The sequence below is a fragment of the Cheilinus undulatus genome, linkage group 11, assembly GCF_018320785.1.
Source record: "Cheilinus undulatus linkage group 11, ASM1832078v1, whole genome shotgun sequence".
NCBI classification, from domain to species: domain Eukaryota; kingdom Metazoa; phylum Chordata; class Actinopteri; order Labriformes; family Labridae; genus Cheilinus; species Cheilinus undulatus.
In genome coordinates this window covers 9,892,200-9,919,599 of record NC_054875.1, presented here as the reverse complement: position 1 = coordinate 9,919,599, position 27,400 = coordinate 9,892,200, and the positions used below count along the sequence as shown (strand labels likewise).

At 38.0% G+C, this 27,400-nt stretch overlaps 1 protein-coding gene across 4 annotated transcripts in view; it reads left to right on the top strand.

Annotated features, from left to right (window-relative positions):
* Positions 1-27,400, top strand: part of trim33 (tripartite motif containing 33) — a 55,822-nt gene continuing 28,422 nt past the window's right edge. For all 4 annotated transcript variants that reach the window (XM_041799248.1, XM_041799246.1, XM_041799247.1 and 1 more), the window contains exons 1-10: positions 1-610; positions 8,146-8,264; positions 11,297-11,450; positions 11,775-11,907; positions 16,531-16,647; positions 16,789-16,903; positions 21,169-21,315; positions 21,688-21,805; positions 23,908-24,185; positions 26,016-26,210. In XM_041799248.1, the coding sequence (XP_041655182.1) occupies positions 16-610; positions 8,146-8,264; positions 11,297-11,450; positions 11,775-11,907; positions 16,531-16,647; positions 16,789-16,903; positions 21,169-21,315; positions 21,688-21,805; positions 23,908-24,185; positions 26,016-26,210 (1,971 nt within the window). In that variant the 5' untranslated portion in view covers positions 1-15. The remainder of the gene's footprint in view (positions 611-8,145; positions 8,265-11,296; positions 11,451-11,774; positions 11,908-16,530; positions 16,648-16,788; positions 16,904-21,168; positions 21,316-21,687; positions 21,806-23,907; positions 24,186-26,015; positions 26,211-27,400) is intronic.

The window sequence follows — 27,400 nt, the reverse complement described above, 5'->3', positions numbered from 1 at the left end:
CAAAGAGGAAGGAAGATGGCGGATAACAAAGGCGAGGAGGATATGGAACCGTCTGTTAATTCGGACTCAGTGCCTTCAGCAAAAGATAATGAAGAGCCTGAGAAGAAAGTCGACAGTGCGGTAACAGTTGATGAAGCAAATTCAAAGGGCGGCGAAGAAACAGAGGCCCAAGATAACGCTACTGAGGCACCGACACCGACACCCACCAGTGAAGGAGGGGACGATAGCAGCGGCGGGGCTGCTGGAGCGGGAGCGGAAACCAACGGTAGCGCTAGCAACGCCGTCAGCCCGCCTGAAACCAGCAGCAGCACCAATGCAGAACCAACAGCAGCCGAACCAGCAACGGCTGGGGATGCTCAAGCTGGCGGACTATCCACTGAAATGTCCCCCCCTCCGACGGCTCCAGCCGCCACACCGGCCACACCGGTACCAGCTCCTATTAATTTACTGGATACGTGCGCAGTGTGTAAACAAAGTCTTCAGAGCCGGGACTGTGAACCAAAACTTCTGCCTTGTCTGCACTCTTTTTGTCTAAAATGTATTCCCCAACCAGACAGACAAGTAAGCGTGCAGGTGACTGGACCACACGGGCAACCTGACACACATATAGGTGAGTTTTTACGTGAGCTGGGGCAGACGTTACGCCATCAACTGTAACCACGAGTTAACATCAAAGTATGTTATTCAACAGTCTTGGCTTTGGACAGGTGAAGGGGCAAAGTAAATTGTTTAACCCATTGGTGGGATTGGGAGCAGACGGCTGATAGCTGTGCACATAATCCAGCAAAAAACGTTCTGTTTTTATTTCGTTAAAGGGCTGTTACGAAATCATATTTACGCCAAATCAATACTGTTGCTGAAACCATGGCAACAGAGTGCATGTTAAAATATAATTTCTGCAATATGAATAGATAGGTATTATTAATTTAAAAGTTAATGGTATCTGGCCTTTTAGTCTTTCAGGGTTATGCTCCCCTACCATCCAGAAATTTCGTCAGCCTGGATCCTTATCATTGGTAAAACACTGCACAGCTACTGCTCTAGTCACCAAAGACTAGAATAATAAATTTATCACAAAAATCATCAAAGTGCAAAGCACTCCTACTATATTCCTGGAAATAAGAAATACCAGAATCACTTGATAAAATTCTGAGCTATATTATTTTTCTAAATGACATGTATCAGAATAGGCTTTGGTCTGATTCATGCTGCTCTGATTTTTTCCAACAGTTTGAGATTTTCTTTTTAGCATTATGTGGAGATAGTGTCATTATGTCTCTTCTTTGAAACATTTCGATATGCAATTTGTAATTATGAGAGTAATCTCTCTCTTTGAAGAATATATTGTAAAACACTTGTTTATACTGGGACCCATCAATTATGGCAAAAATCACAATCATGATTATTTGGATCAGTGTTGAGTTAATGATTATTCAACACCATTACATATTGAGTTTTTTGGCAACAATTGCATCTGTGCATTAATTTAGAATTATTATTAAACCTGTTGTATTGCCTTTAAGGGCAGCCACAACCTTTTAACTAATTCTTCAAACTATTTTGCATCGTTCAAGTTATGACTCTTCAAAACTAAAGGGATTCCATATAAATGAGACTGTTTTCCCTTTTTTTGTTTAAAAACAGCTGCCCTTTGGTCATCTTCTTTAGCTTTCTTGTTTTTCAGACTTACCAGATGGCATGCCATGGCTCCCTCTGCTCCTCACTTAAAGTGAGAGCTGTTTTAGTGGGAGAGGCACCTGTGCTGCAGAAGAAGGGAAGGTGTTCTCCATTTACCGCATGTAATGGACAAAACAAGAATGACATGGCTTGCAGCGCAGCAATCGTTCTGTGTTGTTGATCTCGTTTTTTATGATCTGTTGAGTTAAAACTTGTTTAATTGCTCAATGCTGCGCCATTTACAAGCATGTCTTTTCATTTGTTTGCCCCCTATAGCTATCAAAAGATCCACACGTCACACTTTGTGTGGTTGACTTCAGGACCTGGATGAGTTAGTTGGCAATGGCCCCACGAGTCAATCAACAGCCTCTCTGCTGATTTACCAAAAGCTTAACTCCAAATACAGACTAAAGCAAAACTAAGTTTCAACACTGTTTTCACTTCCCCTGATCTAGAATAGATAAGGTTGAAAAGAAGCGTCAAACAATGAATCTAAACACAATCGCAATGATGGGCTGGGAAATTACACAATCGCATTAAAGGCGATAGTTATTTTTGTATGAAATAGTACATGAAAAGTTTACAAAAATGCATGCAGAAAAGACCTTAAGTTTACAATAGCACCACTATTGAACTTTGTAGAAGTATCTTTATTTTCAATCCAGGAAAACAGATTTTGATGCAGGATATTCTGAAATTCAGTACAATAAAATCTCAAGTTTTTAGATTTTTTAATGCTACCTAATATTTTTATGTTTTAAGTTGAAATACCTACTTCAAAACTGTCTTTATTCTTTGCATTTTTGTTGATAATCAAGCAAGTAGACTCATGATGCCTTTTATGTACTATATCCTAGTTGCAAATCGCAATATTGTCTAGTAAAATGATAACTGAAAATTATTACCAAATAGTTTAGCCATACTAAGTAGCTATATATTAGGTGCTCACTGATTATCGGCCTGACTGATTATTGAGGTCAATATTTGGTGTTTAGCCAATTATAGGTACTGGCATTTTATTTTACTAATAATTGATAAAGTTAATTAATCAAATGATGCACTACTTTGGTTCCACAACAAAGTGTGTCCTCTCTTGTGGCTTTATTCTTACCCTTTATAGTCTCAACAAATTGTCTTTATACAACATAATCTGAAACATTTTGCTAGATGTCATCAGTACTAGCCAATCAACACTTAAGCTCGGGTGTCACTGACACAGTGAGCGTATGACATCACTTCCGGTTTTCTTCTCCTACTGTGTTGCTTTGTGCCATTTCTCATACTGATAGAGTTAGGGCTACATTTTTAATTTTTTCTTCATGTTTTAGATAATGCAGTTTTACTTTTGGTACATGAAGTAAATTTTGTACAGCATAATACATGCATATTGGTTCCAGATTTCAGTTATCGGTCTAATGAATTAATAATCTATAGTGTATCAGCCCTGAAAAACAATATTTGTCAACTCCTGCTATGGATGCTCTTTTAGACTGAAGGTATATCTTTTAGAGTCTGCCTGATAAGAGATGTTGGTAATTGACTGATAAAAGAGAGAAGATGCTTTGTCCTCCTTATTAAAATAATGATTAAACATTTTGAGGCAATTTTACTACAAAGCACCATCTGCTTGGCTATGATGTTTTGCTAAATAAGCTAGTGCTAATAGTATGATGAACAGTTAGTTGTAGCGTTTCTGCTCGATAATTTATATGACAATACCATTTCTAAAACACCCCATGCATTGTTTTATGCATTATAGTTCTGCACAAAATGTCCAATCAGTGCAAACTGGAAAACATACAACTGATGGATCTCTGAGTCACATATCCGTTGACAAAACAATGCCATGATTATGTTCTAATTGTTTTCAGTATCATTTGTACTGATTAGTCAGTAAGTGATCCTCAAATAGCTTCTTGACATGAGCAAATTACAGTAAACCTCAGCTGGTACTATCAACATTTGGCATTTTATAGAACACCACTGCTATCATACTAACCAGTGTCTAGACTCAGTTAATGTGTTTATTAATGACACAACCATCAGTTCTTGATGCAGTTCACTCTGCAAGCTAGAAAACTTAACTACGTTAGTATGAAGTAGACCTGAGCACTGGCAGTCTGTCAGAAATAAGTGTCAGATTTCAGTGCCAATGCAGTGAGTCTTACAGGTGTCTCATGGATCCGTCTCATGTTACTACATATGCTTCTGTTTTTAGACTTGTGTTTAGGTTTTACCTCCATACTGTACCTGCAGCCACACTGAATATAATTTGATTAGTCATGCCCTCAGTGAAGTGTTTTTTTTTTTTTAATCACGTGGTCTAAATGTGGTTTTCAGGAATTACATTAGTATTGGTTTCAGGAGAGATTCAGTATCACATGATGAGTAGTGTATTTGCAGAGCTCCAGTCACCTCAAAGAGTTGCCTCTTGGGAAAACAAGGATTAGGTTTGAGTTAGTTTGCTTTTCTGTCTCAAGTGATTTGTCTCAATCCCATTAATCAGAAATTTACATTGGACTACATTTTATACTTGAAATGCTCCTTTGGTCACAGTCGTGCACTGAAACTCAGACATACTTGAGCTAGATATTTTCAGTGTGGGGTTTTACCTCAGCTGGTAACAAAGCACTAAACTCCACAGCAAATTTGTAATAACATAACAGAAAATGATAATTCACCACTTACACCTCAGCAGCTAAACCCTACCAAAAGTTTGTTTGTAACTGACCTGATTTATAGCTTTTACCAACATTGCTTTTTTACAAAGAATGACATAGGTACTATGTCATCCTGCAACACAGGCAAGCTACTGATTGATCTTATGGTGCATTAACACCAAGCAGTCTGGTTTGCTTCAGAACATTTTGTTAGAGTAAACGATGACTTTGTTTGCGTTACCAAAACCTGTGTGTGTTTTTCACAGTCATGGAAATTGCAGCTCTTTTTAGAGATCTGGATCATTTGGTCTAGATCAGTAGTAAGAGCTGGTCTTTTTGTCCCCCAAGTGGCTCTTTATTTTGAACTATTTAGGCTTTTTTATGTCTCGTAAACAACAACAACAAACATGCTGACTCCTGTCATTCACATAAAAAGCCAGCTCATTTTTGAATGGCACATCACAGCAGCTCATAACCTGTTGTCAAATATCGAGTCTTCATCTCATTCAAATAAGGTTTATTTATTAAATAGTGTGTCTCAGTTTCTTTTAAAAGCGTGTTTATGTCAAATTGATAGGGGTGGGAATCACTAGTGGCCCCACAATACAATATTATCCTGATTCTTGGATCACGATTTGATATTATTGCGATTTTAGACATTTTGCAATCCATCCTATATTGCAATATATTGTGATCTATACTATTTTTCAACTGTTTAGCTGATTAAGCATTAGTTTTGCCCTCATGTTTGTCGTATTTCCGCAGTATTTTATTTTCATGTAGCAGTTCTTGCAAACTTCGTGTCATGTCCATCTCATTTGTGCCCTGCTTGCCTTCCAAATGTCCTTTCCCTGGTGCTGCCATGTTTGTTGTACTTACTTTCTCCTGCTCTATAACCATCACCTCTTCTGACCTCACTGGACAAAGAGTTGTCCAAACAATTGATTTTATTCTTCCATTATCATAGACTACAGTTCATATACAGCAATGAATTTGAAAAAAATCAATACTTGGTGGACGACATGATACGATATATCACAAGACAAAATATGGCAATACTATGCTGTATTGATTTTTTTTCTCCCACAAAATGAGGGAGAAAAGCTGTTTAGCTCCATACATAATGTGGAACATTTGGATTTGTCCTGTATTATTCCTGTCACACATGGAGTGACGGTTCTTTCAACCAATCACTGGACATGAGTGACTCTAGCTCTACTCTCTAGAGCAGAATAGTTCTGCACAATAAATCTAAATGCCATCACAAAAGTCAAGCTATGCAATAACATAATCACATAAAAGGCTGCAGTTATTAATGTAGAAAGTAGTACTTGAATGGCTTTACAAAAAAACCTGCAGAAAGGCTTTAAAGTTTACAATAGCGCCACTGTTGCACTAAATTGCACTTAATAGAAGTACCTGTATCTTTTTCAGGAAACACTTTAAACATTTTAAAATGATCCTAAAAGCAGTACTGTAAAACTGAAGGTTTTGTTTTTTATGCTACTTTTACTCTATATACTCTGAATTTTCCTTGACAACCAAGTAAGAGGGCTCATGGTACCATTTATATTGTAATTGCAGTTGCAATGTTTTCCAGTTTAATTGCTGTTGCAATCAATACCTGATCCAAATCCTGTAGAACTACAAACAGAAGGGTGCCAAAAAGTAGGACAGTTCAGGGCAGCTGTGGATCAGTATATAGAGTTGGTCATCTGTCAACCTGAAGGCTCGGTGTTCAATCCCCAGCTTCTGAAGTCAAATGTTAATCCTTCCCTGGGCAAGACACTGATTTGCTGTAGTTGCTTTGTGTGTAGATTGTGCATGTGTATGAATCTGTATGAATGGGATTAGTTAAGACTGATGGTCACTCTATAGAGCAGCCTTTGTCATTAGTGTGTGAATGGATGTGAATGGGGTAGAATGACCTACTGTAGGAAAAAAGGCTTTGAGCGAGCAGTTAAATGACTAGAAAAGTGCTATACATGTTCATTACCGTTTGCTGTTATGGTACCCCACTTTTCACAGTGAAAAAATCTAATGATTACGTTTTGGCCATAGCAATTCCGATTATTGCGCACTTTACCTGTTAGAATTCATAATGAAATTTCTCCTCAAGTTCTACTGTGGCTGTGTAATGTCTCCTGTGATAGCTTGCCACAACTTGTAATGTTTCAAGTTGTCATCTGGTGTCTAAAATATCTTGAAGGACCTGTCAGATAGGTCTTAAAAAATGCTTTATCCAGTGCATGTAGCTAAGTGGGAAATTACCATGCCCAACACTACTTGACAACAAGAAAAGCCCTCCTTCTCTGTGATTGATTGAGTCATTATTTTGTCTTCCAATAATTATGTGGAAATAATTCACAATGACTTGGATATGAACAGTTTTTCCTGGACTAGAATTGCTGCTGAATCTCACAGGGTTAATCACTGCTTCTGGAGATATTTGTATTTATATATTGTTTTAATTAAACCAAAGTCACTGCAGGCAGAGTTAAGATCAACCTCTTCTCTGTTCCCTCAGATTTCTCGCTTTCCTCATGCATATCAGGGAGATTTGGTGTGAGATTTTTACCATGTTGAAATGATGTGACAGCTATCATTGGTTGCCCTCTTTGCTTTACTACTATACTGATAATATGAGCTTATTTAATAGTAGGCTCATTTTTGGCTAAGTAATGCCAAACCCAGTGAAGCCAACCTGCTATTGGAGCTAAGATATGTTCTCGTTTTCCTTCATTTTAACTTTGGCGAAGGGTATGCTTTAGATAAAGGCAGGATGTAAAACAGCCCCAATCCTTTAAAGTACTTAAAATGCTTAAAAAATAAGTTTAAATTGTGTTATTTTTCTTGCTGGAGGCTGCATATATATCCATCAAGGCCCAGCTGAGTGTGGGCTGCTCCAGTTCAAAGTGACAGCTGTCCATTTGTTATTGTACATGCTGTGTGTGTGCATGTGCACGTGTGTGTTCATCAAGGCAATCCCCATCCAGCTGCTCTCAACACCAATCACTCAGAGACCAATGCAGCTGGAGCTTACACAAACCTGCTGTGTGCTGCTCAAGCCAGTGTAGACTGGCTCAAACTGGTTTAGACCAGTTTTCACTTCAGCCGGCTGGTTAATGGGGTTAGGGGGGAGTTATGGATTTATGAGGCTGGGGCTGTTGTGGGGGGGGGGGGGGGGCAATATATTGTGCTGAGTGATTAAATTTAAATCTTTTATATGAAGTTTAATCTTGTGCATAGTATTATAAAATAAGCAGCTAAGTTAATGCGCTGAACTAATTATTTGTTGGGTAGTATGATTATAGCAGTAATTCAACCAATTCCTACTAAAGCGATTAAGTAAAACACTCCTTGTAATTTGGCCATGTGATTTAATATTGTAATGAAAATGCCAAGGTTGACAAGATTGATTCTTCTGACAAGCATTAAATCAATTAGCTCCCATAAATAGATAGTGGGTATCTGCAGTGCCAAGAATTTTAATAACAACAGGATTTTTACCTAAAGGAAATTATGGAAATAAGCAAAGGCAGCTTGCCGAAGGCCTGCCATTAATCCTCTTTTGTTTAAAGAAAGAATATTCCCAGCCCAGAGGTAACATGGGCCCTCAGATGTCAGAGAAGAGCCTAAATATGAGCCTGTCCTAATGGGATTGCTTGGTTGGTTTTACGTTTTTATTTAAGTTTGTGTTTTTTTAGATGAGTCATCAGTGCTACACTGAATAAACACTGAATTATTACCCTGTGTTTGGTTCTTGTTTTCACTAAATTCCTCTCCCTTCTGTCTCTTCTGTCTCTAGTTAATGTTATGCACTGTTTGGTGTGCCACCAAGAGTACAGACAAAGTGACATTATCGACAATTACTTCGTCAAAGATACAACAGAGGCCACCAGTACAGCGGATGAAAAGGCTGCACAGGTATGTCAGACGGGTTAGCATTTACGTTTTGTATTAACTTTATTAACATCAGTACTAGGATTTCTAGGCTTTCCTTTGCTGTTTGGAGGGGTCTTTGCATACCCAAGGGGCAATGGTGAATTATTTTCTAATTAGGCATTAATCATCCACGTTTCTGGGTAGTTTTATCTCACCATGTACCATTTCTATCTAAATGTGCTTGTGCTATTCTGTCTATTCTGTATTTGTTTTAAAGCAAAGTAAACACAGAAAACACTGTCACTTGAGAATGTAATTTTTCAGTAATCAAATTTAGACACATTACATATCACACAGGCAGGGATGTGTCTCAAGATGACTTGAAATCAAATCCACCTATAAAGTTTATCTAATTATTTTTACAGTCAAGTTATTTGGATGAGATAGCAATCATGCAACTATCTTTGAGTCATAATTTGCTTGCAATATGCTAAGAGTATTTTATTCAAATGCTGGTCTTGTGTCACAGGACTGTCTGTGGCTTTGCAAAATATAAAAAAGAAAAAAATCATCCAAGTTGCACTGAAAATGGGATGTAGTCTGTTTGTTTGATTCTGTTTTGATTGCTCTGGTTTTCCCAAAACCCTCATACCTTTTGAACCATTATTTTGACTCAAAATTTGCAATGTATATAAAGCTTTGCAGTGGAATGAGCTCTAAGATAACCCATGACCATTTTTGATAACGGACAAATCTTCCTAATGAGTGACCCCATAGCTGTCAAATCAAATAATACTGTTTCAAAAAGCAAATCTTTTAAAAACATGTCCACGTGGGCACCACATGCGTCACATGTGGGCACCACATGGGTCACATGTGGGCTGCAAATATGGATCCCAGTTGGGTTTGACGCCATGGTAGCCCTACCTGTGGTGCCTATGTGGACTTTTACCCAAGTTGGGTCTTGTATGGCAGTGATCATCAATTGGCAGCCAGGGGCCACACCAGGCCTCCAGTATCTTCCCATCTGGCCCCCAGGACATGATCAAATTAGAAATACATGCAGAGGAAAATTCTAGAGTAAAATTATTGCCATATTTTGGGAATGTGTTTTTTTTCCAAAAAAACATTTTTTTAATCAACTTCCTACAGCTATTAAAACGACTCCAAAAACAACTGAGATTGAAACAGTTTAATCAGGATTGACTTTATGTTTCATCCATTTTTCAGAAATCCCCAGTAAGCCATTTTTGGCAAATATAGTTTATGCTAAACATGTATTTTATCAGTTCGTTCTTGATAAAAACTGCCTCTTTCTATGGAAACTTTCAGCTTCAGGTGTTTTGGGAGTGCAGTTTTTCTGCATGGGTTTTTCATTCACTATGCTGGCTGGCTGCGATATAGGGAATGATCACACTGTTGGCCTAAAAATGACATACATTTGAAAGAACGTATGTAATTTTCCACTATGACTTTTGGCCGCGCGAACTAATCAGTGTTGCTCTGATTTACTTTCCCATCACTAGTTTGGCTGCGTTGGGCTATGGTGAGCCACGCCCAGGATGGTCCTGCTTTAGTGCAGGATCAAAGTACACCTGCACTGCATCCAAGCATGCCAGTGTGACATCACAGCGGTTTTTCATCTTTTAGGGACGTTTTATAGACGTGTTCAAGTAGCAGCTGCCCAAAACCGTTTGTATTACCAATATAAGAAGAGAGAATATAAGAAGAAGAAACTTTGAAGTAGAAACAACATTTTCTTCTTCTTCAGGCAGAATGAAACCGTGCTTACTGAAGCGCAGCTGATTAATTTGACTCAAAAAGCTGCATCATCAGCCCTAGACATGCCCTCAAACAGGTAGCTTGGCTGTGATGGAAAAGCAAATCCCCTGCCACGTTGGTTTGCTGTGCGGAGTCGAACTAAGTAGAGCCAAGCTGCTCAATGTAATGGAAAAGCCCCAGTATAGGCTGGAGTCCACGTGGGCACCACAGGTGGGGCCACCATGAAACCCCACTTGGCACCCACATGGACATGCTGGCTATAGGTAGCATTATTGCTTTGTTTGTGATATTAAAGATTAGACAATAAAATGTAACTCAATGCTTGATAGTGTCACATAAAGTGCAAGCTATTAGAACAGAAACTTTGTTTGAGCAGAATAGCTATTCTAGGCTGGTTATGATGATATTTTTTAAATGTATAAACATTTTTACGTTTTTTTTAAACATATTTTTGTTGCTACTTCTTCTCAAAGGTTACAGGACATCCAAACAACAACTTAAACAGAAGACAAACCAATGTTGACATGTAGACAGATGTAACAAGAAACAAATCAAATCTACTTATTTAGTGATTGCTACAATGGCAGCAACAGATTATTTGTTATCCATTGATATGTCTCTAGCAGTTATGTTCAGCTATGAGGGGCAATGAGCTTGACTTTGATATAATCCATAACGTGTTTCCATGTTTCCTTGAATTAGTCAGAGGAGTCATGTAATGTGTATCTGAGCGTTTCAGGCTCAAGGTGCTGCATCGTGTCTCAGCCAATGAGTCCATTTAGGGGTGTGCAGGGTCTTTCAGTTGAGAAGGATTAGCCTCTGTGCTAACAAAGGTTACCAATTTTGTTATTCTGAGATTGGTTCCTGAAAGGTTTTTGTATTTGAGTACATTTTCTGACTAGTTTTTAAATTTAAAAATTCACAGAGCTTGAGATATTCTGCTAGCAGAAAGCTTAGTCTAACTTCAAAGCTTTTAAACTTATTGATTCAATCCATTATTTAATCCAGTTTAAATTCAGATTTTAATTATTTAAAAATTGTAAACAGAGAATGTATTATTGAATAAACTAATACATGTGCCCCCTCCTTAAATTTGATGCTGCTTTTTCCATTCTGTGGGATTCAAAGCATTTTTATTGAAGTAATGAGGCATCAAGGCAACCTCATTTGATTATCTGAGAAACTTTCAAGAGGTGCCGGATCATTAGGCATGTAATACTGGATGGTCTGGGTCTAGCTCTGTCCAGAGGTGGGGTTCTTCATGATTTTCATTGATGTTTTGTCTCCTGAAGGTGTGCACAAGCTGCGAGGACAACGCAGGAACTATAGGCTTTTGTGTGGAATGTGGAGAATGGCTGTGTAAGACCTGCGTGGAGGCCCACCAGAGGGTCAAAATTACAAAGGACCACAAGATTCACACAAAGGACGATGCTGACAACGCTTCTGGTAAGATGGCTGACCCTCACTCTGAGGACCCTACTGAGGTTCACTGCAAACTGTTAAAGCCTTGGTAAGATGAGTCCTAACTAAAGCATAGTGTATGTGGTGCTGCTGATAGGCTGTTACCATGGTAACAGTACTGCAGAATCTGGCTGCCTGGATGGTACTTTTAGCCTAGGGGACCAACATACCCTGCAGCTCTGACCAGACTTAACTACCCAGGCTTTTGGAAAACGTTTTTAGCTGTCTGTTTTTGTCACTGTTGTCTTTCTTGCATCAGTTTCTATGATTGATTTATTGGTCTATTTGTTTTTATGTTTTCTCCTGTAGAGTCTGTTGGTACATCAGGACAGAGGCCTGTTTTCTGTCCCATCCACAAGCAAGAGCCACTGAAGCTTTTCTGTGAGACGTGTGACACTTTGACCTGTAGAGACTGCCAGCTGCTGGAACATAAAGAGCACAGGTAGCTCAGCAGAACACATCACACATCTATTTAATCACAAGTTCTGTGCCTTTTCCTTTTTGTGAGCATCTTTAATTGATGTTATTTGTATTTATAACCTAAAATGCCCGAAGTCATTATGTCACAACACCAGAATGCAAAGATTTGCAAATCTCATAAACCCATTTATTATTCACAATAGAACTTAACAGTTCAGATGTTGAAACTGAGGCTATAAAATGCTAGCTTGTTTTGAATTTGATGGCAGCAACACATCCAAAAAAAAGAGGGATGAGGTAATGAAAGGCTGGAGAATAAGTGATGCCAATTAAAAAAAACTGGAGGAGCATTTTGCAGCTGATTATGTTAATTGACGACAGGTCAGTAACGTGACTGATTATAAAAGGAGCATAGGGCAGAGTTTCACCAGTGTGTGAAATACCCTGTCTAAAAATTGTGGACATTTTAGGAAAATGCTTATGAAAAAAACTGCACAAACTATACCACCATCTACAGTAAATATCATCAAAAGATTCTGAGAATCAGGAGAAATCTCTGTGAGCAGGGGGTCACTATTGGAAGCTTGTGGTCCTCAGGCCTTCAGGCAGCACTGTATTAAAAACAGGCATGATTCTGTACTGGAAATCACTGTATGGGCTTAGAAACGCTTCCAGAAATCATTGTCTGTCAACACAGTTTGCTGAGCCATCCACAATCAATTTAAAGCTGTATCATAGAAAGAAGAAGCCGTATATGAGCATGAACCAGAAATGCTGCTGTCTTCTCTGGCCCAAAACTCTTTTAAAATGGACTGAGGAAAAATGGAAAACAGTATAGTGGTCAGGTGGATTAAAAAAAGAAAAAATTGGAAACCACACATGCTGTGTCCTGTGGACTAGAGAGGAGAGGGCCTATCGAGCTCATTATCCGCACAGAGTTTAAAAGCCTGCGTCTCTGATGATATGTATTGCATTAGCGCCCATGGTGTGGACAGCTCTACACATCTGGAAAGGCACTATCAATGCTTAAACATAGACATTTTAGAGCAACATATGCCCCATCCAAGCACCGCCTCTTTCAGGGATGGCTTTGCATATTTCATTAAAACAATGCTAAGCCACATACAGTCATGGAGGAAAGTATTGGCACCCCTGGAATTTTTCCACAAAATACACTATTTCTCCCAGAAATTGTTGCAATTACAAATGTTTTTGGTATACACATGTTTATTTCCTTTATGTGCATTGGAACAACACAAAATAATAGAGGAAAAGAGCCAAAATTGACAAAAGTGCGGATCTAAATCCCATTATACACCTATGGAGAGATCTCAAAATTGCTGTCGCAGAAGGCACCCTTCAAATCCGAGAGACCTGGAGCAGTCTGCAAAAGAAGAGTGGTCCAAAATTCCAGTTGAGAGGTGCATGAAGCCTGTTGATGGTTATAGGAAGTGATTGGTTTCAGTTATTTTTTCCCAAGGGTGTGCAACCAAATATTAAGGTGAGGGTGCGAATAATTTTGTCCAGCCCATTTTATGTTTTATGTAAAATTATGTAAATTTTGGCATTTTTCTTCTCCTTTTTTCTGTTGTTCCAGTGCACATAAAGGAGATAATCATGTGTATACCAAAAAAATATTTGTAATTGCAACAATTTCTGAGAGAAATGGTGTATTTTGTGGAAAAATTCCAGGGGTGCCAATACTTTTGCCGATGACTGTATGTCATCCATCATAACTATATGGCTTCCCAGTAGAAGAGGGTGTTAAACTGGCCTGCCTGCAGTCCAGAACTTTTACCAACAGAAAACATTTGGCGCATCATAAAACAAAAAAATCAGCAAAGACAATCCAGGACTTTTGAGCAATTAGAATCTTACATTGGACAAGAATGGGACACATTCCTCTCCCAACACTCCAGCAGCTGGTTTCCCAACTTCACAGATGTTTACAGACTGTTTTTTAAAAAGAGGGGATGCAACACTATGGTAAACATGACCCTGTTTTTACTTTTTTGAGATGTGTTGCTGCCATCAAATTCAAAATAAGCTAATTTTCATGAAATGCTGAAATGTCCGTTTCAACATCTGATATGTTTATGTTCTGTTGAGTATAATATATGGGTGTTTGAGATTTGCAAATCGTTGCATTTGTTTTAATTTACATTTTACACAATAACCCAGCTTCTCTGGAATTGGGATTGTATGTTAATTCAGTTATGTTTTATTCAAGTTCATGTCCAGCTAGGGGTTTAAACATTGACTGTATAAGACAATGATGTAGTCTAGGCTAAAAAGTAGAGCTCAGGCATCTCAGCAGACTCCTGGTAAAAGACTCTTGTGCACCTCCCTGCCATTTTATCTAGCCATGCCTGCTGTATGCATAATTCTAAACCTTGATTTGATAAGAATAGGTACTAAAAAACCCCACCTAGTACAGTGTGAACCAAAAAGACATGAACAATTCAGGTTCAAATTTATTTAAAAACCCTGCTGTAAACATGTTGCATGTTGATTTGACTCTTCTGTGTACACGGGCATTTTAATGGCTGTTAATAGGGCTTCCGGGGCTTTTACATCAAACATCAAGCAGACACTTGAGAATCTTCAGTTATTTGCACTTTTGCTTTGGCTTCCTGCTTCAACACTGGAAGTTGGTGCTTGGTTTCAAACAGTTTTACTGTTGAAGTTCTTCTGACAATACAGAGTGAAGGTTTGTTTAACTGTCAAAAGTAATCAGTGCTGTGACAAGTTCTAACATACATCTGCTCTTGCATAAACGGAGGTTGAAGGATTTCATAGTACTGAGTTGGATTTCTTGATAGTTTGCATCCTTGGCCTGACCGGACCATAATGCCATCATCCTTGTCCCCTGAGTCAGAGTCAAAGCAGCTATAAATCACCTCAGTGCCGTAATCCCTGTTGCCAAACAGGCCTCTGTCAGTCCTAGTCCTCCTCGTTTTCTTGAACGTGAACAGCTACTGCTGAGTGAGGTACTGATATTTACTTGCCCTGCTTTGTACTACTCTGTCTAGCACAGGTTTTCAATCCTCCTATCAGTGCAAGACTTGTGTGCCAGCGATGTAATTACTATTCCTAGACAGGTGCTGTGCCATTTTAAGCCTCTCTGTAACAGTTGTAGAGGAATGTCAGCTCACTTCATGACTAATGCTCACAATTTATGTACTCACATTGTATGGTCTGATGGTCATGTGTGACCTGAGTGCACACAATGTACAAGTGAAGTCCAGACAGACTGCAACAATACCAATGAAGTTTCCTTTGAAAAGCATCACATATTGAAGTTTATCTTGACCCTAGAACATCAGGTTATGACGGAGTGCCTGCTTATGTTTAGAGGTTTAGGTTGCAACATATACAGTCCACTCCAAAAGTATTGGAACAGTTGGCCCAATATCTTTATTTTCACTGTTGACTTAAAACATTTTGGTTTGACATCAAAAGATGAATATGAGACAATAGATCAATATTTAAGCTTTTATTTCCAGGTATTTACATCTGGATCTGACACACCACTTTGAAGATATCATTATTTGTTTGAACCCACCCAATTTTTCATGTGAGCAAAAGTATTGTAACATGTGACTGAAAGGTGTGCTTTGTTGCCCAGGTGTGTCCTATTACATTGATTATTCACACAACAAATAGTGCTGAATGTCTACGCTGAGTTTCAGTTTTGCCTGTGCAGACTGCATTTATAATTAGAGGTGTAAACAACATGAAAACTAGAGAGCTTTCTATGGTTGAAAAAACAAGCGATTGTGAAGTAAAGAGAAGATGGAAAATGAATCAGACCCACTGCACAAACATTGACCATAGCCAGTACAAACACTAGGAATGTTCTGAAGAAGAAAGCAACCACTGGTGTACTCAGTAACATGTTAAACAGGTAGACCAAGGAAAACGGCAGCAGCTGACAACAGAAACATTGTGAGAGCTCTAAAGAAAGACCATAAAACAACTGTCAGTGATATCAGCAACAACCTCCAGAGGGCAGGAGTGAAGGTATCACCATCTACTGTTCACAGAAGACTTCATGAACGAAAGTACAGAGGCTACACCAGAAGATATTAACCACTCATTAGAAAGAAGAACAGGAAGCCAGGCTGGAATTTGCCAAAAAGTACAAAGATGAGCCTCAAACATTCTTGGACAAAGTTTTATGGACTGATGAGACAATGACGAACCTTTACCAAAGAGATGGAAGGCATATGCTTTTAACCACCAAAGTCACTGTACCCTCTCAAAAGGCCATATTTGTAGTTTTTTAGAAAATCGTTAGTATTTTATAGAATTTAGGACAAGGAATATCTAGATGAATTAAGTAGTTTTAAGTTTATGTTGTTTGGGTCTTAAATACTTCGTATTTAATGTTCAGGGACTGATTTACTACTTTGACACTTCCACGTCAAAGATGTAGCACAGGCAACAAATCCACTGCAACTTAAAGAACAATTATCCAATGTCAGATTCCCATAAATCTGTAGTGCGTAAAAGAGAGGCAGAATTTGCATCGGTGGCTGTCAACCTCTGTTGTTGTATTTTTGGCCCTTGCTTTTTATTCATTTGAGCCTTATTTATAATAATCAAAGTTTTTGATGTGAACGATTTTCCCATGAACTTCCAGGTACCAGTTTCTGGAGGAGGCTTGCCAGAACCACAAAGGCATTATTGAGACCAAGATGGCACAGCTACAAGAAAAGAAGAACTATGTCCATTATTCCATTAATCAGGTCCAAAGCAGGTGAGTTTTTTTTTTTTTTTTTTTTTAATTGGCCCTCATCTTTTGTGTTTTGATTGAAAAAGTGCATTTGACTGGGCAGATAAACAGTGAACATATGTACAGATATCAGCTGTCTCTACATAAATGTTTTTTTTCTTCCAGGTTAAAAGAGCTAAATGAGACTCATAGGAAGGTGGAGCATGAGATCAAAATTGCAGTATTTACTCTCATTAATGAGATCAACAAGAAGGGCAAATCCCTGCTTCAGCAGTTGGAGGTAAGAATATATTAAAATAGCTTAACACCTCAAAAGATGCCACAAAGTTATTCACTAATTGGACACAATGGACCTCATTCAACAGAAGTTCCTAGAAAACAGTTTTCTCTCAAAATGCGCTGATGCATTTTTAAGGAGATTTTGAAATCCACATGTTAACAACAAAATCTGGGCACACTGAAAAAACCCACCTATGCATATTTAAGAGCTGACATCAATTCATAAAGGGCCTCAAAGATTGTTCCCAGTGTTGAAGCTATCCAAGAAAGCATAGCTGTGCTCTCTGTTGTGTGTCATCTGAGATTAGACAATAGGAAATTTAAGAGGACCTGGATGCAACTGTGGATGTGCTGCTGTTGGAAGGTACTGGTTCCAAGCTGCCATGTTCCACATTCAGTACAAATACATAGGCTATGTGATGATACAGAAACATTGCCAGTGTTTTAGTCAGTGTTCGCTCACTTACACAACAACAGCTTTTGCTTAAGAATATGACTGAAAACCTGAAAACATTTTGAGACTGATTATTGTCTGATAAATATGTCAGCTTCTTTGTTTTCCTCTCTCAGCAGTACTTCATTCATTTCAGATCTATCAATGTTTTTCTTATGTTTCTATCTCCAGTGCTGTGTTTAGACTTTTATTAATGAACTAATTCCCTCTTTTCAATGTTTTTCTCTGTGTGCATCTGATTTGGGAATGGGAAATGAAATGAAATGAAAGTAAACACCAGTATCTTTTTGGCACCAGCATTTGATTGGTCATCACTGGAAGTACTGCTAAGCTTATTGGCAAACTGCGCTTTCATCTGTATTTACAATAACAGTGCTGCAGGGATTCCCATAAGTGCCAGCTTTCATCCAGACAGTGGATAACTCACGTATTTACAGTTGGATTCTGTTTTCTGTAGTTGTTTCTAATAAAATAGTTTGGTTTATGAAAATTTCACTCCGTTTCCTGGACATTGTAGAAGCATGTGCCTCAGGTTCAGTATAGAAGCATTAGAGTGATCCATGCAGAATAATGATGAGTGTAGGCTGCTTTGAAAAACAGTGGTGGCACAAGGATGTCTGCACAGTTTGCATTAAAACGTTGTCCCAATAAGCTATGTATGTATGCCTAAGCTTGATGAATCAACAAATCCTTAAGTTACCTTTACACATCAGATCACATGGTAGTAATTGAAGAATTATTTTCGACACCTACTAATACAGTGCTCAACTGATGCCTGTTAAACCTGTCAAAAAAGCATTCATATGAGACAACTGTTACTTTGTGTGCCAGTTAATAGAGAGATGCTGCTCTTTAACTTAGTTATCTACTCAAATATTAACTTTAGATTTGCATAAAGTTTCAGGATTGAAGAACTGTTTATTTAACCTGACACGTCAGATGGATTTGTTTCCCACATCCATCTGGGAAACCTTCAATGCTAAGGGAAAGAGCAAAAGGGCAGAGGCTTTGAAAAAAACTCAGAGTGTGATTTGATGAACGTTCTGTCTGTCACATCTTTACGGGCCAATCAGAGCGACAAAACATGTGATGTAGCCGCGAACAAGGCGTGTGTGTGCAGCTACAGAGGAATAACATGAACCATGGCGACTGTAGACATGTCAGTACATGAGTTTTGTGGTTTTTTAAAAGAAAACAACTCAGTGCTGTTCTTTGTTCTTCTTTTAATGAAGAAATGTTGTCAAGTTCTGATAAAACTGACGCTTTAGCAGCATCCACACTAAGCTCTTCCGCCATAATTGCACAGGCCTCTTGTTGCTGCTTGCGTATGTCACGACTCCGCCATGCCTGAAAGTACTGCCCCTCATCGCTGATGGGTCTTGTTACTTTCTGACAGGGTCCAAATGGTTTAGACTGGAGCTTTGCAAGATGGATTTGCCATTAAGAAACAAGGAAACCGGTGTATCCATCTGCTTTGCAAGGTTACTGTTTATCAGCCTCTGAGCTGCAGATAGCAAGGGCTTAAGGCGTTATGTTTTTGGGTTGTCCTCCTGTCCGTCCAGGCCATTGATATCAGTGTGGATTCTGAAATCTGCTTTGAAGAATTCTCTGTAACCTTTGCTCAAATTTTCTCTCTGATTAGATTTTATTGAAGATTATTTTTTGAGCATTTTTGCCTTTAAATCATAGGACAGCTGAAGGGAGACAGGAAATATGGGGCGAGAAAATGGGGGATGATATGCACCAACATGTATTGAGACCAGGAATCAATCCCATCACCAGTGTGTTTAGGACCATGGCCTCTGCTTATGGGTGCCTGCTCTACCAAGCTACAGCAGCGCCCCTGGTTAGATTTTTGAGGTCATGGGTCAAAGGTCATTGCCCCTCATGTTCATCCCTAGCATGTGATTGGACGTCGCTGGAATGTTTTGAGGGATTTTCAACAGCGTTGGGGGATGGTTACCTGTTTAATCTGAAATCCTGCTGTCCCCTTCACATATGCTCTTTTTAGAAATATGCCCTTGTCTTTTCCTCTCCAGATAGGGCTGTAATGAATTCAGTCACAGTTTCTGCTGATATACACCCTACTTCTTCTATAACTCAGTGCTCTTTACATCCTTTCCCAAAATATCAAACAGAACAAGAACACCTCCTGTTCTTATGAAATCCATCCCATCCTTCTTTTTATCAGCTGTGCTGTACAACTGTGTTCATCAGTTTTGCAGGATGTATGTGATAGACATTACCTTTTAATGACCATTTGTATATTTCATTGTTTCCTATTTAACTGCTTAACTGATACTTATTTTATGAATAATTTGGACCCGTTTTATGCTATAAAAAAACCCAGGTGTACCTGGAGATACTTGACAGAGTGCTTTGGGGAGAATTACACATTAATAGCCTAACTAAATGATAATAAAAACCATATAGTAAAATCATTAGAGTTCCTATGTTACTGTCAGAGTTTCAAAAACATAACCCTGGGTATTTTAATTGGTATTGAGCTTATGCTTATGAAACTCTTTACACATTGAGTTTACTACATCTGCATTACATGTATTTATTGAACCTCGACACTTTTAACACTTAGACAAACGAGCATTAAAGAAGGATAAATGGGTAGATAAACATAAAATTATACTCTATATTTGTTTTTTTTAATAAAACCTTTAACTAACCAGGTAGTCCCTTGAGATAAAGATATCTCAATCAATGCAGAAACAAAAATACTTCTAAGGCCAACATATAAGAAAAAAAAAATCTTAATCACATGACAAACCTGTGGACAAAGCAGTCAGAAATGTCATGCAGCACAGTAATCATTACCTCCGCCAAGGAGGTTATGTGATCGACAGGGTTTATTAGTTTGTTAGTTTGTTAGTTTGTTAGCAACATTACTCAAAAAGTTATTGACGGATTTTGATGAAATTATCAGGAAATGGCAGAAATGGCATAAGGAAGAACTGATTAGATTTTGGGAATGATCCGGATCACCGTCTGGATCCAGGAATTTTTTAAAGGATTCTTTACTATTGGGAGATAGAGCTAATGGCAGAGGTCTGCACTCTCTGGGGGATTTTCTAGTTTAATTATGATTTTCTTGTTTTTAGAATCATGGAAACCCAAAATTATGATTGATGTCAAAATAGATTAATTAACCCAGCAAGACTGGAGAAAGTACTGAAAATTGTATGTCATCGTAAGACAAAGTCATTTTAAATTAAAAATGTTTTATTTAAACTTATACAAAAAAACTAATGTTCTTGTGGTGAAATCTTCAGTTATATATTTAATATATTTCCAATTTAGACATTTTCCATGCCATTTCTCCATGTTATTTTCAAGGGTAGTATCAGTGGAGTAGTGATAAATGTTGGTGTTGATAAGCAGCATCAGTATCAATAAAGTTCTGGCAATAGTATACCTTTCCTACTGTGTGTGTTTTAGAGTGTGAACTCACTCCTGCAGTCTCATGCCTTTTAATGGGGTTTTGGGGTTGTTTTAATATGCTTAATATGAGCTACTGTGTGAACTTCAAACACTTTCCTGATACTGGCACAGAGGGGGTCACCATGTTAAGTCTCTGTGTCAGTCAGTGATTTGCAAAACATCAAAGGGGAGTAAATATTCTGCCTTGAGCTAGCTGTCTGAATAATCCAATTTAATCGAATTTGTTAAAAAATGTCTATTTTTCACATTTGCTTTGCTCTTGTCTGTTTATGAGATAGTTTATGATTCTTTTATTTAACAAATGTTCAGATGTTCTCAATAGCAGCTCTCTAACCAGAATAATCTGACTTTCTTTCCAGAGTGTGACCAAAGAGCGCAGTATAAGACTCATGGCTCAGCACAAAGATACCACTCGTCTGGCCCAACAGATCCACCATGTGCTGAACTTCTGCAACTGGGCCATCAGTACTGGCAGCCACACAGCACTGCTCTACAGCAAGAGACTGGTGAGTTCCTCCTGAGATCCAGGTTTTCAGAGGTTTGAAAGGCTGGATTGAAGAATGCACTCTGAACAAAATGTACATTTAATTACTGGTTTGCAATCATTAGGCTTATAGTTCCCTTTTGTTTGACTGAACAGCAATTTTATGTTGAAGAACTGGATGTTTTTGTCTGCATTGTAAGACTGACCTCTGATTCTTGTGTTTACGGCTTACCACAAGACGGTCAGCAATTGAGATTATGAGAATGATTGAGATAACTATATTGTGGAATTAAGCTCTAAAAGGGCAGCTTACAATTGGATTATTTGTTGTTGTGATAAACGTGCTCTCAGAAACTAAAGAAATGTTATTGTATATTTGTTTGTACTTGTGTAGATCTTGTACCAGCTTCACCAGCGTCTTCAGGCTGGACTGGAGCCAGCACCCAAGGCCAACGGTACAGTGCGCTTCTTGTGTGACCCGACCTTCTGGGCCAAAAACGTTGTGAATCTAGGTAAGATAGTCTGATTAAATTTCTTATTGCATGCAATTGCCATATTGCATATTAGAAAGAACATAACATGCTGTTTCAGTGCAGCTGTGTCACCGTTTTAGTACCATCTGTAATCGCTGTCCAACCAGTACTCCAAGGTTTGTTTACTTAACAAAATACTCCCCATTTCTTTAAATGGAAGATTATGACCTTGAAGGGAAAAAGCAGTTAAAAAGTGGTGCCAAACCCCACCAGCCATGCTGTGTTGCATGCATGTTCATGCATGTTCTGAGAAGCTTAGCAGCCACTTGGAATATACAATAAATGGGGTAAATTTTGTTGTTTGTATTTGTTAGATCTTGCTCAGTGTGTGATACAGGGGCAGATGCATGCACTTAAAGTTACCCCTCGCTCCCTTGTAATTTTTATCTACATCTGTCCTTGTTTGTCCTGAGAACAGACATGCAGATAGGTGTTAATAAGATAATCATTTTTCAACATTTTTTTTTCTACTTTCACTGCTTCAAATCTCTTCAACAACTTCAACCCTGACCACTTAAATTTTTTTTTCTTTAAATTCGATGTTACACCCTTTTTATGCCAGTTATTGTACACCTTGTCACTGCTATTTTTTATGGTAAAAAACACGAAAACACCATAATTCCCATATAAAATGATCTAGAAAAAAAAATCTTTTTTTAAATGAATAGAGTCTGGGTCATGCCAATGATAAGAAGTAAAACTGATTTTGATGGATTGAGATTTCTTTCTGTAGTGCAAAATGCCATATTTTAGCCACATCTGTCCTTGTTTGTCCGAAAATGGACATGCAGAAAGGTGTTAATAAAATACTAATTTTTCAGCTTTTTTTTTTTTAACTTTCACTGCTTCAGATCTCTTCAACAACTTCAACCCTGACCACTTAAAAGAAAAAAAAAAAACAAAAAACATCGATGTTACACCCTTTTTATGCCACTTGTTGAACACTATGCCTATGACTTGGATTCGTCCATGCTAAACAGATGAGTCTATTGGTGTGTAAAACACGCCAGTTTTACCCTCCTTTTCTCATGCCTCGTTCTCTAACAAATCATATGCGAGCGAATGCATTTGTTCATGTTAGGTTTATTTTATGTTCAGGCATAAAGAATCAGAGGATATATGTAGGATATGAATTACGAACACGCGCATTTCCACCTCTAACCAAAATGTGACCACAAATATGCCACTTACATGCAGATATAAATTTACTGCATCTTTGAGATATGATATATTCTTACCTGTTGATCGAAAGGACCCGTGCATCCTCATGCATGTAAATTCACTTGCTATGAAGTGAGGGCAAAGCTGAAGTTGTCCAAATGTCACTCTTTCTTAGTCCCAGGCTGCAGAATCCAGAGGTAACATTTCCTACTGTAAACACTCCACTTACGGCATTTCCGGTTGTAAACATACATGCCGATTCGCACCCAATCACACACGCAGGAGCACACAAACTTTTCCTTACACATGTAGCCCACTCTCAGACATCCATATCTAGTGGCAAATCATGTCTGCGCTACTGAAGGGGTTAAAATGGTGCGCTGGCGCTATCCGCTGGATCACTGTGGAATGGTGAAATTTAGATCCCTGGTAATCGACTAACTGCAGAAAAACAGTTGTTATAAGTTGTTTTGGTGCCGTAGACACACAGTCAAAAAATGTGTTTTTAATGGAAGTCTATGTGTCCAATTTCGGACAAACAAGGGTGGATGGAGGTATTTTGCGTCATGGGCGTTATATGGGCGACACGGTTTTTATTTTTAAATTTTTTTTTTAATATGAAGAAAAATAATAACTTTGGCCAAATTTGATGCCTAAATCTCTAAAAATGTGACTATTAACTAAAAAAATGATGATAAAAATGATGAATGTCCTCAAAACAGACATAGTAGCATCCGAGGGTTAAGGTAGCATGTATCTCCTAGCAACCTCTTTACACTTCTATTGGTCCCTTTGCAGATAAAGGGTGGGTATCAAAAATGTATCTTATACTCTGGATTTTACTGTAATTAAAAATACATGTGAGTTAGGCACATGCACACTTTGTTTAATGATGCTCACTGTTTCTTTTCTTCTTACAGGTAGTCTTGTTGTTGAGAAACCACCTGCCCAGTCATCGAGTGTAATGGTGGGAGGTCCGCCCATTTCACCAGGTCAGGGTCACCCAGGCAAACACCCGGGACAGATCAATCTGGCCCAGCTCCGGCTGCAGCACATGCAGCAGGCAGCCTATGCACAGCAGAAGCAACAGCAACAACAGCAGCAGCACCAGCAGCAGATTCAGCAACAAATGCGTATTGCTTCCCAACTGTCCCAACAGCATGCCAGACAGGCTGGCCCACCCATGGCTCAGCAGCAGGTACACAAAACATTCACCAGTCAAGGTGCCATTCTGTAATAGCTTTTCTTCGAATTATCCTTCTTATGACTCCAAAATAAATTGAGCTTAATAACTTTAATCCATTTTTTCTCCTCACTTAACAAAAATATTGCTTTTAACGGTATTAGTTCTGTTATTAATTTTCCCAAGCATATGTTTAAAGATAGATGTCCTACCTCCCAGAAATTTTTGCTTTTCATTGTTGTATTTAAAAAATCAATTCTTGGCTTGTTTGACAAATACAGAGATTAGATTTTTTTTTAATGGTGATTTAGAAAAACAAAGTCAAGTAAACTGATTTTCTCTCTTCCAAGCCCATTTTAGTTTTTATGAAATATTTTAATCCATAAAAATCAAAGAGTAAAAAAGTAACTGTTGATGAACAAGGAACAAATAAAGGCATTGATAGACAGGAATGAAATGGGATCTCCTGGTGATATTTAAAAAATATATGATAAATTGTGCTTGAAAAAGACCATTGGGTTGAGAGGTTTTGATCAACAAAGTTTTTGGAGCATTGATTAATGTATGGGGTTGTCTTCTCTGTCTAGCTCAGGGATGACAAACTTAATCACAGCAGGTGCTGAATTCTGAATTTGGGTCCAACCTGAGGGCTGAGCATTTAACCATAAACTGTCAACCTCATTTTCACCAGCAGTGAGTTATGGGGGATAAAACCAAAGCACTGATGATAAAGGATTTTGCAATTGAAAAAGGTCAAAAATGATAAGTTTAAAGGCTCAAAATCTGAGATAAATTTTCAAACTTATTAGCTCAAAAGGTTCAGTACAGTCAAAATTGACTGTCAAAATAATGTTTTTAAAAGGCAAATATATGAGAGAGAAAGCTGAAATATGTGAAAATTCAGTCATCAATTTAAAACATCAAAGCATGAGAAAAAAATTAATTAAATTTTGAGTTTAAAGGTCAAAATATTACTTAAAATTTGAAAATGAGGATCTAAAAGGTCAATTTATAAGATAAAAGTCAAAGTAAGGAACTGAAAAGGTCAAAATGTGAGAAAAAAATTCATAATCATAAGTTTAAAAGGTCAAAATATTACATAAGAATTTAAAATTGAAGATCTAGAACATCAAAAAAATAAAATTAAACATCAAAATTGTGGATTAAAAAGGTCAACATATGAAATTAAAAAAGTAAAAACGATAACTTTGCGCCATAACTGTGAGATGCAAAATTAACAATATAAAATGAAAACAGAAATGTATTTTACCACATTTCTGTGTTTTTTCAAATGTAATTATTTAACTTTTTACTTTTTTTTAGTTTCTATGACTTAAGAATATTTTTAACCATAAAGGTTAAGTTTATATTTTTTTACTGGAGGAAATCTGCAGACCTCAAAGTGGGCCAGTTATGATAAAAATATGATAGGATCTGGTGGGCTGGGTGTAACTGTACAACAGGCCGAATTTGGCCCCTGGGCCTTGAGTTTGACTCCTCTGTTCTTGTTGTTAATCACTGGTCCTGCAAGGACCTGATGGGTGTGCAGTTATCCTCCTTTAAAGAACGAAAAGCAAAAGGTTTAAAGCCTTTTTGAAGCTCTAACCTGTAAATGTTTGTGGTGTCTTGAGATTAAATGGTAAAAGCGATGAATTTTGTTCAAGTTTTCAATATATCCTGTACATTACTTAAGCTGCTGATCATGCCAGAACCAATCAAATCTTGCGTTTCCTCAATTACATTGATCTAATAATCCTTCATTCTTTGCGTTAAATTCCATGCTAGTGTTTACCCAGTGATCTGATTTTGCATTAAGTCCTGGTTCATATTTGTGCAATTTTACAGCCTCCAAGACTCATCAGCATGCAGCAGCTACCCCGAGGGCCTGGGGGTATGAATGGTGGGCCAGGTCCCCCCATGTACCCCTCCTCCCACCATATGCGTCTCCCGGGTCCACCCCAGGGCAGAATGCCCACAGCTCAGCCAAGACATAACGGACAGCCGTATCCATCAATGATGCAGCCTCAGCTACAAAGACAGGTCAGCCCCAACACAACTGTGGTTTGAAAGTATGTTTGGTAAGATGAAGAGATTTAATCTATTTTTTTTGTGCTGACCATTTGTTGATATAAATGTTGCTATGAACTGTTTTACTTAATTTGAGTTTGGTGAGGATTTTTTTCCATCTCTTAACATTTTTGGCCAAAGAAGGGAATTAGAATTAGTAGCCATAACTACCTCAAGTTGTTTGTTTGTGGTGTAATTGTTGGCTTAATTTAAAAGTAATCAAAGTCATTACACAGTTTGTTAGCCAGAGAGAATTAACAAACTTAATATTCAGATGTAAAACAGACCACCTGCTTCTAATATGTGAGCATAAAATCAGAGATACATGGATACATATTGGTAGCATTTGTGCTGTAGTTAATGTAAGATCTGCCCTCCCATAATAGCATCTGCCTGGAGCATCATTCCAGTGTATCTGTGGCATCAGCAGTGTCACCTGTAGCCTTAATTAACACTCTAAATGAACAGTGCTCAGTTCTCCAAATGCTGATATTTGACAGACTTTTTTGATGATCAGTCATGATAAGGTGGAAACTTGTGGTTTCAGTTTTCATACAACCACACAGAGGTAGATGCATGACATGCTTCAGACCATGTGACTAGCATCACACATCCTGTGATGTGACGATGACACACATTGCCATCGCAGTTGTAAAATAGTGTGTTAAAAGAAGGTCACCCTAAAAGACAGTGACCATCCGCCAGTGCCTGTAAGTCTTTAAACTTTGATAAATTTCCAGAGTTACAGTGCATTCAGAAAATATTCAGACCCCCTTAACTTTTTTCCAATTTTGTGATGTTGCAGTTTGCGACTATAATTGTTTGAATTTTTTTTTTTCTCTCAATAGTATACACCCAGTACTCCATAATGACAAAGAAAGAACAGAATTTTAGAAATGTTGGTACATTTATTTAAAATAATAAACTGAAATATCACATTGCAATAAGTATTCAGATCCTTTGCAACAACACTTGAAATTCAGCTCAGGTTCCTTCCATTTCTCTTGACCTTTGCTGAGATGGTTGTACACCTTGATGCGAGTTCACCTTGTTATGTATTTAACCAGGAGTATTCCTGTTGATGTACAAAAATCTCTTACAAGGGAGTCCTGGCTCAGACAGCAGCATAAGTTTCACACACGACAAAAACAGAACATACAACA